The sequence below is a fragment of the Sporobolomyces salmoneus genome, assembly GCF_050403485.1.
Source record: "Sporobolomyces salmoneus JCM6883 DNA, S_salmoneus_JCM6883_v1_ctg59, whole genome shotgun sequence".
Lineage (NCBI taxonomy): Eukaryota > Fungi > Basidiomycota > Microbotryomycetes > Sporidiobolales > Sporidiobolaceae > Sporobolomyces > Sporobolomyces salmoneus.
The window spans coordinates 85,049-98,439 of record NW_027481104.1 but is presented as its reverse complement, the minus strand read 5'-3'; the positions used below and the strand labels follow the sequence as shown (position 1 = coordinate 98,439).

General features: G+C 51.1%; 6 protein-coding genes across 6 annotated transcripts; 2 read left to right on the top strand and 4 right to left on the bottom strand.

Annotated features, from left to right (window-relative positions):
• Positions 1-222: 222 nt before the first annotated feature.
• JCM6883_005343 (uncharacterized protein) lies at positions 223-1,424 on the bottom strand (the record flags this gene model as incomplete). The annotated part of the gene is made up of 4 exons (XM_076634420.1): positions 223-376; positions 468-827; positions 911-1,201; positions 1,273-1,424. The coding sequence occupies 4 exons, from the start codon at positions 1,422-1,424 to the stop codon at positions 223-225; spliced, it is 957 nt and encodes a 318-aa protein (XP_076485631.1).
• Positions 1,425-1,801: 377 nt separating this feature from the next.
• JCM6883_005342 (uncharacterized protein) lies at positions 1,802-3,018 on the bottom strand (the record flags this gene model as incomplete). Its single annotated transcript, XM_076634419.1, has 4 exons — positions 1,802-1,873; positions 2,096-2,295; positions 2,372-2,818; positions 2,880-3,018. The coding sequence occupies 4 exons, from the start codon at positions 3,016-3,018 to the stop codon at positions 1,802-1,804; spliced, it is 858 nt and encodes a 285-aa protein (XP_076485630.1).
• A 237-nt stretch (positions 3,019-3,255) lies between these two features.
• JCM6883_005341 (uncharacterized protein) lies at positions 3,256-5,643 on the bottom strand (the record flags this gene model as incomplete). Its single annotated transcript, XM_076634418.1, has 1 exon — positions 3,256-5,643. The coding sequence occupies one exon, from the start codon at positions 5,641-5,643 to the stop codon at positions 3,256-3,258; it is 2,388 nt and encodes a 795-aa protein (XP_076485629.1).
• Positions 5,644-6,681: 1,038 nt separating this feature from the next.
• On the top strand, positions 6,682-8,763 carry JCM6883_005340 (uncharacterized protein; the record flags this gene model as incomplete). Its single annotated transcript, XM_076634417.1, has 5 exons — positions 6,682-7,258; positions 7,325-7,450; positions 7,509-7,838; positions 7,905-8,333; positions 8,399-8,763. 5 exons carry the CDS (start codon positions 6,682-6,684, stop codon positions 8,761-8,763), a joined length of 1,827 nt encoding a protein of 608 aa, XP_076485628.1.
• A 753-nt stretch (positions 8,764-9,516) lies between these two features.
• On the bottom strand, positions 9,517-11,349 carry JCM6883_005339 (ACT domain-containing protein; the record flags this gene model as incomplete). Its single annotated transcript, XM_076634416.1, has 3 exons — positions 9,517-9,680; positions 9,754-10,878; positions 10,956-11,349. 3 exons carry the CDS (start codon positions 11,347-11,349, stop codon positions 9,517-9,519), a joined length of 1,683 nt encoding a protein of 560 aa, XP_076485627.1.
• Positions 11,350-11,529: 180 nt separating this feature from the next.
• On the top strand, positions 11,530-13,127 carry JCM6883_005338 (peroxidase; the record flags this gene model as incomplete). Its single annotated transcript, XM_076634415.1, has 8 exons — positions 11,530-11,660; positions 11,804-11,875; positions 11,947-11,976; positions 12,041-12,209; positions 12,308-12,430; positions 12,569-12,703; positions 12,786-12,959; positions 13,056-13,127. The coding sequence occupies 8 exons, from the start codon at positions 11,530-11,532 to the stop codon at positions 13,125-13,127; spliced, it is 906 nt and encodes a 301-aa protein (XP_076485626.1).
• Positions 13,128-13,391: the final 264 nt, after the last annotated feature.

The following is a 13,391-nucleotide window of genomic DNA, read 5'->3' as shown; positions in this document are numbered from 1 at the left end:
CCCTAACCCTAACCCTAACCCTAACCCTAACCCTAACCCTAACCCTAACCCTAACCCTAACCCTAACCCTAACCCTAACCCTAACCCTAAACCCTAAACCCTAAACCCTAAAAAAATCGGGGATAGTAGATACACTGCGCCGTATGCTACTTGGTTGCTGTATCGAAGTTATTCCAAACTGACGAGAAACTACAATAAATTATCTAAGCTTTGCTCGCCACTCTAAACTTCCGTCTCAGTCTCGAGATTCTCGCTCTGCTGCATTCCTTCTTTCCCTTCGCCACGAGCGTAGACATTCGAGTCGGGTCGCGTCCGAACTAATACGTGGAAGTGAGCCAAGCCGGGAACTGATTGTAATCTCGGAGGATTCGCAAACCTATCAATCATTCAAATTTTCTATCAGTACTGGGCTTCCTGTCCCTGAAAAGCGAGGGACCAGAGGGAGATAGGGAAGTAAAGTGACTGACCAAGCCGTCTGAAACCCTTCTTCGACTCTCCATCGATTCCTCACAAATTTCTCGATTTCCCTTCCAGGACCTCGTAGCGTCTGCGTATTGTTCACCTTCTCCTCTTCGTCCGGCGAGAGAGTTGATGCACCGTTTGCCTCATCTGACCGCGGTCGAGATCGTGTTCGAGAGGGTTCGATACCGGTCAATCCTGACAATCCATTCTCTTGAACGAATTCCCAAGTCATTTTCCTCCTCTCTTTCCTCCTCTTCGTCCTTTCGTAGCTTCCATCGTTCCCATCGTTGTCTTCGTCGTCGGGAGGAGCGGGTTCACATAGGGCGGGATGGAACAAAGGTCGATTCACCCAAACTACGAAATGTCTGTTTTTTTCCCCTCAACCCGCATCATCTCATCAGCTCTCAACGGAACTTGTTGTTTGAGTAAGGTGTAAGGGAGGACTCACTGTATGTCAGAAGGGATACTGTAACCCCAATCGTTTACCCTCACTCGTGCTTGCGATCCATCTCCTCCCATTTCCTCTCCATTTTCTCTCCCTTCTCTTGCTTTCTCGTCGCTCGCGCGGAGTGGACATGTCCACCATTCATTCCCCGTCGTCTTCGATGTCGTAGGGCTGAAATTCAACCTCGATTTCAAATATTTCTCCACCGATCCAAACTCGCTCCTAATCAACGGATTAAACTCCTCCGCATAAACTTTCTCGAGTGCCGGATGTCGAGTCAATTCACCTAATCTACTATGGCCCCCACGTATCACCCTTACTCATCAGCTTCCTCGCACGAGAAGGGAGGGACGAGAGTTGCTCACCAAGAATCGATGATCTCGCACAGGGAGGACCAGGTCTCGTGGATAGGATCTGAGGAGAGAGTGCGCTGGAGCTGTTGAGCGCGCAGGAGGAGGGTGGAGATTCGGTCGGATGCGGACAGAGAGGTGGGAGATGAGGAGGAAGTATCGGGCATCGGGAAGCACGGAGACGAGAGCACGTGCGTGAGTTCGAGAGTACAGACTCGAGTAGTAACGGGCCGGGTCGGAAAGCCGCGAGTCGAGGTCGAGCGAAAGGTGAGAGACAACAAGAAACGCTCGATTTCGTTCGCTTGCGACTTTCCCGTTTCGCAGAAGACGAACTTTGCTCATTCGCTCGATCTCATACTGTAACTCTCGAAACGAGAAACGGAAGGAGATTTCGTCGGCGCTTAGAAATGGCTGCGATGGTTCGTTTCCTCTCTTTCGCTCAACTCGAGGTTTGTTCGCTTTTGCAAAGTTTCGAATTGCAATGTCGCCTCTCGTCTCGACACATTCGCGCACCAACAGAGACATCGACGATAAGCTGGCAGTCTTATTGCTTCTGTTTCTTGCGATCCGATTCGCCTTGCCCGGTTCCTCCATCTTGTTGTTTCCGTTTCTTTTTCTGTTTCGATTCGATTCGTGCGTTCGAGTCGGAAACGAGAGCGAGTCGAAACACGTGCGTGATGATGGATCGATGAGATGAGTCGAGTGAGAGTCGAGGGTCGAGGTGAGTCGAAGCGGAAAGCGGAAAGGGAACGGGAAAAACGAAAAAAAAGAGAGGAAAACTTCGATGAGCTCTTCTCGTTCGAAGCACTCGTTTCTCACTGTTCGTTCGATTCCTTACCTTTTTCTTCTCGGCACCTTCTCCCTCTGCCGGTCCATTCTCCCACAATCCCATATCGAACCCAGCCAATCCACCCGGTTTCAACGTCAATCCATCTCTCAGTAATCGACCATCTGGGGGATGGAGCGGTGGACAAGGTACCGGGTCGGGGTTCATGACGAGGTGTGTGAGAAAGGTATCTTTCTTGATTGAATTACGACCTGTTCACGAGACGAGCGAAAGAGAGAGGTTAGAACAGAAGAGAGGAAAAGGAGAAAGAAGAGAGAGAGAACGAACCGAGAATATCTTGAATCATATGAGAATACTGTTTCTCCATTCGAACTTTCTTTACTTTCCCACTGCCCGTCGTTGTTGTAGCGTTGGGAGCGGCATTAATCGAAGAAGAAGTTAATTTAATTCCTCCCAACGTAATCTTGAATCCTCCTCCTCCCGCCGCTGTCCCTCCTCCCGGTGCTGGAGACGCTACGGCATACGCAGGAGATGGTACTGGACTCGGTTGGATACGTTCTCGCTCTTTCCCCTTGAGAGAAACGGCTCCTTTCAGAGGAATCGGAGAGTCGGCGTTGACCGCACCAGGTCCCGCGTTCCCGCTCCCGTTCGAATTCGTGGAGTGGCCGAGAGCGGATGGAGGTAGGTAAGGACGGAGGAAAGTGTTGTAAAGTGGGTCAAGGTTGAAGAGAGTGATCAAATCGAGAGTTCCGCTCAGAGGGGAGGGGTGAACATCTAGTGAGCTTGCCTCGGAGATCAGCTCACAGTAAGAGAGCTGATCAGCTAGAGCACTCACTCGTAGGTTCTAGGAGGTAGGCAGAGTAGTCTTGTCGAGCAGAATGGAGGGGTTGATGATGAGACGAGTTGGCAATTGCTGAGGGCGTCGGAACGGGAGCTGAAGCGGTGCTACTACTCGCTATAGATGGTGGATCCATACGTCGTAGAGCCGTAAGCCGGGAGTTCGATCGGAGAAGTGAGTTGAGTGAAGACAAGGTTTGAATCGAATTCTCGCAAGGGCTCAAAGACCCATCTCGCTCCTTGCAACTCTCAGTGACGGCGACGAAGTAGAGAAGAGTCAATGAATCGGATGTGCAAGAAAGAATAGTAAAGTGAAAGGAAAAAAACGTTCGAAAAGTTTCGCAACGAACCTCCTCCTCGACGTTTCCTCGAGCTTAAGCCATCGACAACCCTCGATCGCCCTTCTCGACACTACACTTGATCCCATACTCTCCACAAACCCTCCTGATCTTCCCAGCTTCTCTCTCGTTCCAGTGTTCTCCGTTCGCAAACTCCGACTTTCCCTCGTCTCCTCCATTCGTCCACTCGAGATCCAACTCCTCCAACACGGGAATCACTTCCGGATCCTTCTCCAACATCTCCAATACCTCCTTCGTCGAGATCGAGAACAACCTCCTCGCCGTGAGAGACTTTAATCCATTCGGTAAAACTCCTTTCGTCAAAATCTTCGCCGTAACGATCGGAACGACGACATCTTTCTCGATCCTCTCCTCGAACGCCAAATGAGTGAGGTTCGGAAGCAGAGGGAGGATCTCTTCGAGTAGAGTCGAGGTATCTTCAGTGACGCGGGAGGAGGAAAGCATCGAAGGAGCGACGAGGGTGAAATGCGTTAGAGAGGAGGAGACGATTTTGAGTGCGAGAGGGATCGAGGAGAAGGGAGTGTCGTCTTCGGAGGGACCGCTGGATTGGTATGAGAGGGAGAGGTGGCGGAAGAGAGGGTTCGCGCAGAGAAGAAGGAGAACGGAAAGGGTGTCTTCGTGCATGATCTGAGAGACGGAGAGAGATTCGATGACGGGAGAAAGGCGAGTGTCGTCCTGACTGAGTAAGTTGCGTTTGAGAGCCGCGGCAGTCCATTCTCGATCGACGACGGCACCTCCGAATTCTGGTTGAGCGAGTCGAGGTTGATTTTGAATGATTTCGTCGACGGCGCTGATCTCCCACCAGGAACGCCTTGAGATGAATGAGACGAGAGTACGAGGGAAGTTTGAGCCGATAGGAGGGTAACCCGACAAAGTCGAGACGTCGTAATCCGAGGTCGTGAAATCTTCGGAGAATCGTTCAATGTTCGGAAGGAGGGAATAGAGACGTTCAAAGCGAGGGACAAGATTTTTAGCGTCGTGGGTGAGCTTAACGTCAGAATGTAGGGGAAGGATTTCGAGGGAGGAAACGAGTTTCGCAGGCGAACGGTACTCCTTAGTCTCTTCGAGCATTTCCAACAATCGATCGAGTTGGTCGACGCTACTGACGGTGATCGACTCGTAAAGTATTGGGTGGACGATTTCGTAGTACTTGTCAGAGACTTGCAAGAGTTTCGATTTCGTCGTTTGATCCGAGTGTTTCGCGATCGATTCGATAATCTTGTCCTCGTTCAACTTGACGACAACGACTTTCTTCTTCTTCTCCCTGGTTCGGCGTCTTACTCGAGTTCCTTCGTCGGAGGATGCGTCGGGAGGTGCCGAAGCCATTTTGAGCGCTTTCGTAGTTTGTTCGCTCCTCCTTCCTCCGGCTCGAGACGTTGCTCGAGAAGACGTCGTGGAACGGGTACGAGGGTATGAGAAAGCGTTCGATCGATCCTCCTTCTCGGTGTCGTCGTTCTCCTGTCGAGGAATAGGTTGAGTCTTGCGAGATCGAGAGGACGAATCGTGAATCGGTACCGAAAAAGATTGATCGCTCGCTACCGAAGTTTGACGACGATGACTATCCTTACGAGTAGAACCTCGTGCTCGAGTGTCGGGTTCCTTGTCTTCGTCGGAAAGGATTCGTTCTTGATCTTTCGAAGCTCGACGGGATTTCGATTCGAAAGTCGGAGCAGCCGAAGGTGGTCTCGACGAAGTTTGACGACGGTCTCGAGGTGAATCCTCCTCCTCCTTGTCGTATAAGCCTAGTACAGCGGCTGCCTTTTTCATGTCGATTTTAATTTTCGAGATGGAGTTTTGGCCGGATCGAGGGCGGTTATGTGGTTCTTCAGAAGTGACTTGTTCGGCATACCAGAATTCCGGTTCGGGTTCGAGTCGCGAATCGGGAAGGGAATCGAGGGCGGCGGGAGAGGTTGATTCGCGCGGTAGAGAAGAAGCGATCGATTCGCGGCGAGACTTTGGGTGATCTTTCTCCGTACGAGATCTGATATCTTCGATAAGAGAATTTTGATAATCGTTCGAGCGGTGTCGTGATACCGAAGCAGAACGAGAACGGGAAACCGGTTCCAAGTTTCCGTTTTCCTCCTCCTCCTGGTCGCGGTGTTTCTTGCTGTCTCGTTCCTCCTTCTCGACGACGGCATCCCTCGATTGTTCGATCATCTTGACGACCGGTACCAATTCCTTCAACGTCCTCTCGAGCGTTCCGAGCGCGAGTAATCCAAATCGATCTCCCCTCGAACAATCGTGAACGAGGACATCTTTCGTACGGTCGAGTCGTTCGAGGAGGATTTCGACACGTTCTTTCACGGTACGATCTTCCTTGGCCGAAGGACGAGAGGACGGTTTGAGAGGAGGAGGAGGCATGGGAGTCGAAGGGGAACGATCGAGAGAATGATGAGACCGCATGACTGTGGAGAGTAGGGGTGTCAGTCTACGCGAGAGAAGAAGGTATGAGGATGGAGCTTACGTCTTTCTGTGCGAGAATGAGTTGTAGAGGCGTGTGAAGAGAAAGAAGAGAGAAAAAGCCTGAGCGAGCGAAGAACTGAGCACTCGTCGGACTTACCGCGGACGACTGCACGGGCCTTAAGCGACTACGGCGACGAGACACAAGCTCACGAAGCATAGCAAAGCAGCAGAACAAAGACGGGGCGGCTGTGGTTGGAGGAAAGGGAGGAGAGTAAAGACCGACCACCGCTGCTTGAGGAGAGGCGAACGAAGCCCGCAGGAGCAGGAGACTCTACAGCACTCCGGCAGGCCGTCCGAGCAGAAGATATGAGGCAAGTTGATGAGGGAGAGAGGGAAAGAGAATCGCCAAGTTCGTTCCCTTCCTTTCACCAAACCTCAACACTCCATCGGAAGCCAGCAGACGCTTGTGCGTAGCGAAGACCAGCTCTACAGTACCTGCTCACGATCATCGGCGCAGCTTCAATGAATCGACAGAAGACAGGGGATCGACTCAATTCAATCCGCTCACTCTCCCTCTTCTGACAGCTTCTCGAACCCGGCGGAGATGGAAGTGTAAAGAATAGCCTGTAAGCACTACTTACAAAGTATGATCGAATCTCGAACTAGAGAGAGCCGGAAGGGAGTCTCGCCTCGTCGTCGATTCGCCGGTTTCGGAAGTTATCTCTTCCGCTGTCCTCAACTCGGAAGGAGGGAACGAAGATAATCTATCGATGTGACTGCCGAGTATGGGATGTACTGTCGCTCTGTCTCGAACCCTCATTGTAGTCCTTTTGTTCATCTGCTTCGATTCTCTCTCTCTCTTCGACCTTTCCCCCTCGATTCTACCGCTCAGTTCTACGCTCAGCGTCACGCAAAAGTACTCTAACCAGTCGATCCAACTTCTTCCTCAAGGTCTCGCCGTCCACAATCGGCTTCAACTCTCGTTTAACCTTTCTTTCCCCCTTCTGACCTCACTCTCCACCTCCCCGCTCTTCAACCATGCGCACCTCTACTCTACTCGCACTTTCCCTCTCGACTGCAGCTACTCTCGTCAATGCGAAATCGAATGAAGAAGGAGGAGGAGCGATTGAAGCTCTGTTGGAAAGGATGCAGAAGACGAAGCAGGAGCATCAGCACGATCGTCGAGCGATGAATGGGCGATACGAAGCTCCTTCCGACTATTACTCTCACGACCTCGAGGAGGAAGACGGAAAGAATTCGACCTCTTCGCACGCTCGATCTCACTCGACTAAAACTCGACTTTCTCACTCGTCTTCCGTCGAGTCGGAGTCCGCTTCTTCGACCACTACCCGCTCGAAGTTCGTCAAGTCGACTGACCGTCCCTCCCGTCACCATCACATTCGACCTTCGAACTCGACTTCGTCCGCTTCTTCCGTCTCGAAATCTCGCCTTCGTTCAACCGACTCGCCTCGTCGTCCTTTCTCAAACAAAGAGGAGGATCTTCCTACGTCTCCGCTCGAGAAGAAATTGCGAGCTGCCGAATTGGAGCAACTCGGCGAGGATGATGAAGAAGAAATCGAAGATTCGGAGACAGTTCAGAAGTCGAGCAAGAAAGGTGAGTCTCGCGTTCGCCCACTTTGTCGGCTCTAGAACTGACTGGTGACCCTTCGTGATCTCACAGAGAAATCATTCGGCAAGAAATACGACGAAGAAAAACGTTGGGTTTGGGCGACTCAGATTCTTCAAGATGATACGCCTGTCGCTTCCGGTATCCCCGCTCCTGGCGAGAACGCGAACTTGTTGAACAGTTAGTCCTCTCTTCCCTTCTGGTTTCCCTTCCTTGCTCACGCATTTCGTTTTTCTAGCGATTCCCGTCAATACTCCGTCTCCGGCAGCTCTCGTCGCACCCTCGCTCCCTCCCCTCTCGGTAGCAGTCGCTCAACCATCTTCTTCGAGCCTCACTACTCCTCCCGCCGTCTCGAGCACTACCCCTGCCGCTGTCTCTTCGTCAACGACCACCTCTCGCGCCGTTCGCCAAGTCATCGCGAATCGAAAGAAACCTGCAGAAGCGGCTGCTACTTCGAAGAGCGCCGTCGCGAAGGAGAAGAGATACATCTGGAGTGGTGAGATCATTCAGGACGGGGATGAAAGTGCGCCGGAAGTCGGAGAGAGCGCGAATTTGTTGAGCAGCGGAAGTGAGTCGTCTCGCGACTTTTCAAATTGGCGCGAGATTAATACTGACTCTCTCGCGTGATGTGTAGCTACGATCGCCCTCACTACTCCTGCAGCTCAACTCACTCCTCCTTCGTTCCCTCCTCTCGCCGATGCAACTTCTTCCTCTCTTCCCTCGATCGAAACTCCCATCGTTTCTCAATCCAACTCGGGCCCTGAAGCTGCCTCGCAAGTCATCGAATCCGCCTCATCGACTCTCTCCGCCGTCGCTTCCCAAATGACCTCACCCGCGCTCGCTGGATCGATCGGAGCCCTCCTCGCTCAACTTCAATCCCAACTCGACGCGCTCGCTTCCGCCTACGCTCAAACTAGCGCCTCGACCGAAGAAGTAGCTGCTGCAGGAGAAACTTCCCCTGTTGATAACGCGAAGAGATGGGTTTGGGGTCCTTCGATCATTCAGGACGATTCGCCTGTGAGCGAAGTTCCTGCCGTTGGACAAAACACGAACTTGTTCAGCTGTGAGTTCGCTCTCGATTCAGTATCTGTCGTACGTTGTTACTCAATCCTTCGCGACCTTGCCCAGCTGCGATCCCGGTTGCTACTCCGACGAACAAACCTCTCGCCCCCGATTTCGCCGGAAGAACCGGACTCGCTCCCGTCGTCGTTGTCCCGAGTTCCGTTTCACTCGCCGTTGAATCTTCCTCCGTCGTTGTCGCTCAACAACCCCCCGCTGTCACTCCTCTCGCGAACGTCCTCGTCGATTCCGTCTCTTCGAAACCCGTTCCGACTCCCTCTTCGTCTTCATCCGTTCATCGAAACCGTAAATCTGAAGGTGACTCGATTCGATCGGTCCGTGCTGCCGCTTCAAAGAATGCCGCGTTGGAGTGGCACAAGGTTCAACAGAAGAGGAAACTCGGTGGAATGGCGAAACAACACAAGAGGCAATAACTTGACCATGAAACTCTCGATTCTTTCGATATCCCCTTCTCTCTCTTCTCTTCGTTCGCCCTTTATCATATTCGTCTTCCTGTTCTCGTTCTCTTTACATGTAGCCTTACTCACTCAAAGATCTTGTTCTCCATTCGCTTTCGTTCGTTTTCTCGTTTCGCTTTGTTCGACTTCCAACCCTCTTTCATCTCGTTACTTTATCCTTTCCTGTTTTCTCTATCGCAATCATATACCATATCTCCATCAAGAACCGGAGTCTGACTGTCGTCGAGAGCGAGAACCTCGTTGCTTTGCGGGTTAGGGTTAGCACAGAGAGACGAGCACAGAACGACCTTCAGAGTCAGGAAGAGCGAGAAGTTTGAGTTGCGAAAAGCGAGTTGTTGAGCAATTCCGATCGAGAGGCTAACAATGACATTTGACGTCGACGTAGCTTGTAACAAAGGAGGTAACAAGACACGTAGAAGTGAGATGCTCTCTCGGATTATGGCTAGAACCAACGCAAAGATCTTTACGAGTCGAGTCTCGACGTTGCGGCTCGAGTTTCTTTCGTTTTCTCGTTCGTTCACTCCACGAATCGCTCCTTTCAGCTCTACCATTTCTCGTGCAGTTGAGGTACAGAAATTGTTGGTTCAGGTATCCGGCAAGCGTAAGAGACAAGTAGAAGCACGCCAAAACTTTGTCCTCACAAAATCGCTTCTCGCGAAACGCTACAACGAACTTTCTATTCTCTTGAAGTTTCAACTATGTTCGAATCTACTCTGACGATAATAATGATGACAACAACACTTCTTGAGCCCTCTTCGCTTCCTTACTACAAACCAATAGATTCGCACTTCCGAACGTAGATTGTAACATGAAATTTTGGATTCCTCCTTCGATCAAGAGCGCAGAGTAGTGATGCGCTAGGCCGGAGGCGTCTATCAAGCCAAAAGCGAGAAGGACTTAGCGAGGATGAGAGCTGCGAGAGAGGGAAAGAGAGAGGAGACGTACCGAGTCCGAGCGAGAGGAGGTCGAGTTGTAGAGTCTTGAGGAGAGCTCTACCGGAGGCTGAGGAGGAGACGCTCGAGATATCGTCGTGAGCTGAATCGCGAGTGTTGATAGGTTCCGGATTAGCTCGAATTCGTAAATCCTCAATGACGTTCTCCCATCCTTCTTCCTCCTCTTTCGTACCCAAACCTTCCCTTCGACACCCCATCGCACTCGCCTCCTCACTCTCGCTCTCTTCCTGGGAAAAACTCGATTCCTCCTCATCCTCATCTTCGCGTTCGCCCTCCCATTCGCCTCTCAACCCGCCACTCCCATTCACGAACACCATCTCCTCTCCATTTCCCCCGCCTCCTCCATCTTCTGTTGAGAATAACCGTCGAAGGATGTCGAGGTCCAGAGTGAGGGATACAGAGTCGCACGTTTCGACTAAGGAAAAGTAGTAACCTGCTTTCCCATCTCCTTCTCCTCCTCTCGAGGGTCCTTCTTCTGGCGAGGTCGTTGATATCGATGAGCGAGGCGAGGAAGAGGGAACAGCGAGTGAATCGGGAAAGAAGAGAGGTTGTAAAAGTTTCTTTCGCCAAATTTCTTGATGCATCGAATCGAGTGATAATCCCACATTAACTAGGTTCTCATTCCTCCTCAACCTCGACATCCGTGGTGGTGGTCTCATTTTCGTCGTCGTCGTCGAGTTGAGTAGCGTTTCGGAAGAAGAAGGAGGAGGCAGAGACGTTGATTTCGTAGTAGTAGGTTTCGAAACCTTCTCCGAGTTCCTCCTCGAAAGATTTGGAGACCTGGATGGGGAGCTTCGAGAGAGAGACATTGAGAAAGATCTCGTCATCCTTGGTTGGTGTCCTTCGCCTCCTCCCGTCGAAATGATTGATTCTATACTTCTCTTCAATTCGTCCTCTCCTCCCTCCTCCCCTGGTTCCTCTGTGAATCCTCCTCCTTCAACGTCAACATCATCTTCATTAACGACGAACCCTTCCCCCTCAAGTACCCTGATAACGACCTCTAAATCCCTCGAACGAAGGAGAATGTAGTCGGAAGAGAAAGTCGAAAGGAATAGGATTGAGATTGAGAGTGCTGCGAGGGGAGAAGTGAGCGAATGGATTCGACGACCGGCTTCCTCTACTCTCACCTCACGCACAGAGTCGTCAGCAAGAAGGCGAGGGAAGAGAGGGAAGGGAGAAGGGAGAGAAACGAACCGATTCCAGTTTGATCAGCTATCGAGATCTCGAGTGCGATCCAAGTTTCTTCACTGATCAACACACTGTCTTCCCCTCCATCTATCGCTTTTCCTTTGCCTTTCGAGGCCGTAGAAGAAGAAGTGGAAGAGGAGGAATGAGAGTATCGGCCGAAATTTCGTTGGATTTCGTTCGTCGGAGCGAAGATACTCAATTCGAATCGATTCCTACTGATCGAGAAGAACCTCGTAGTCGATCCTGATCCAGAGGCCGGGCGAGGAGGAGGAGGGGGATACCACCAAGTTTCGAGGATTGGATGTAACAAGTCGTTGATCTTTGATAAAGGGATATGAACGAGTGAAAGAGGACATGGGAGGATTGTCAATGTCGTAGTTGAGGATATGTCTTCATTCATTCGAAGTCGATCGTTGACACTGAAGTCGGATCGGTTGGGTTGAGTGAGAGAGAAAGAGTCGACGCTGATTCGCTGGAAGAGTCACCGGCAAAAAGGGAACTAAGTTTGCCGTTCCCTTCTTCCTCTCCCTTCTTCTCCCTCCTCACTTCACTCCAACAACACCACACAACGGTCAGCAAGATGGTAGCACCTCAATCCAACTCGAACCCGAACTCGAACAAAGGGGATTACGATTCAGTTCGAGAAGCGATCAAGAAAGTGATTCCACAACCGGGCTATGATGACGGATCTGCTGGCCCCGTACTCGTTCGGTGAGTCGTCCCCATTCTGTGTGTGTATTGAAGGCGATGGAGGGGCGTAGCGCGAGCTTCGTCCTCTCCGCACTCTCAAATGGCCACTTCTTCCTCTTCTCTCTTCCCGAACTGACTGAACTGACGAGGATGCGTACGAGTAGGCTTGCTTGGCACGCGTCTGGGACCTACGACAAGGAGACCAACACGGGAGGTTCAAACGGAGCTGGAATGAGGTTCGTTTCCCTTCTCTTTCCTTTCTTTCATGTGAAACTTACTCTTCTTCCCTCGTTTCGTTCGTCGACAGGTACGAGTGTGAAGGAGGAGATCCTGCCAAGTCCGTCCCTCTCTCCCTCTCCCTGCTTATCCACACAAACTGACGACATAATCCGATTTCGTAGTGCTGGATTGGAACACGCTCGCTTATTCCTCGAACCCGTCAAGGAACAATTCCCCTGGATCACGTATGCCGATTTATGGACTTTGGCAGGAGTAGTCGCGATTGAAGAAATGGGGGGACCTAAAGTACCTTGGAAGGCGGGTAGGACCGATTTCGTCGATGATTCCAAAGTGAGTTCTCCCTTCCTCTCTTCCCCCTTCTCCTCTCCTCTCCTTGGGCGAGAATACCAGGAGAACGATGAGCTGATGCAGATAGTGAGGGGGAACAGTGCCCACCAAGAGGTAGGTTACCGGATGGAGCTCAAGCGGAAGAACATTTACGATTCATTTTTTACCGAATGGGTTTCAACGATCAAGAAATCGTTGCTCTTTCAGGTGCTCACTCCCTCGGTGTAAGTCAAGTCAAGTCTCCCCCCATCTCTCTCTCCTGTCCCTCTCTCCTCTCCTCTTTTCCTCCTCTCCGCGCGCGAAATTCGAGCAATTGAGCTCGAGCTCGAGCGAAAACTGATCAGGTTGGCGAGGGTGTGTAGAGATGTCATCCCGACCGATCAGGATGGTTCGGACCTTGGTCTGTAACTCCTACGAAGTTCTCGACGCAGTATTTCAAGATGTTGCACAAGTTTAAATGGGAGAAGAAGGAATGGCAAGGTCCTATTCAATACAAGGTACGCTCTCATTCGTCTTTCTCTCCATCACGTTCGTCATCCAAATTACTCGTTCCTGATGGGGACTTGTCAAGATCAACAGAACGAAGACCTAGGAGAAGAATTAATGATGCTCCCTACCGACCTCGCCCTAATTTCCGATCCAAGTTTCAAAAAATACGTTGAAATCTACGCTGCCGATCGCGATAGGTTCTATAAAGATTTCGCCGACGTGTTCGGGAAATTGATCGAGTTGGGAGTTGATAGGAGTGAACCGGTAAGTCATTCCTAATCTCTCTTTCCTCTTCTCTCGCGGGCGGGAGGGAGAGATAGTGAAAGAGAATGGGAACTGATGTGTTTGTGTGGTATGCAGTATGAGGCGGCACCTCAAATGTCGAAAGAAGCAGGGGAGAAGAAGGAACAAGAAGCGAAAGCGAAAATCTAAGGAAAAAAAAAACCCCCTTTCGACACTTCCTTCCATCTTGGTCTTTTCTCGTTCGCTGAACGGTTTCTGCTCGCTCGCGACTCTATCGGACTCGTCTCTACCTTCTTCCTTTCGTGTTCTCGTTTTAGTTACTATCTGTGCTCACTTACTTCCCCCTCGCTTATCGTCTTTGATGTAAAGAAAACTCGACCCATCTATTCAGTATTCAAGATCCTTTCTTCGATTGGACGTCGTCGAGAGCTCAATCCGCTGAATCGCGATATC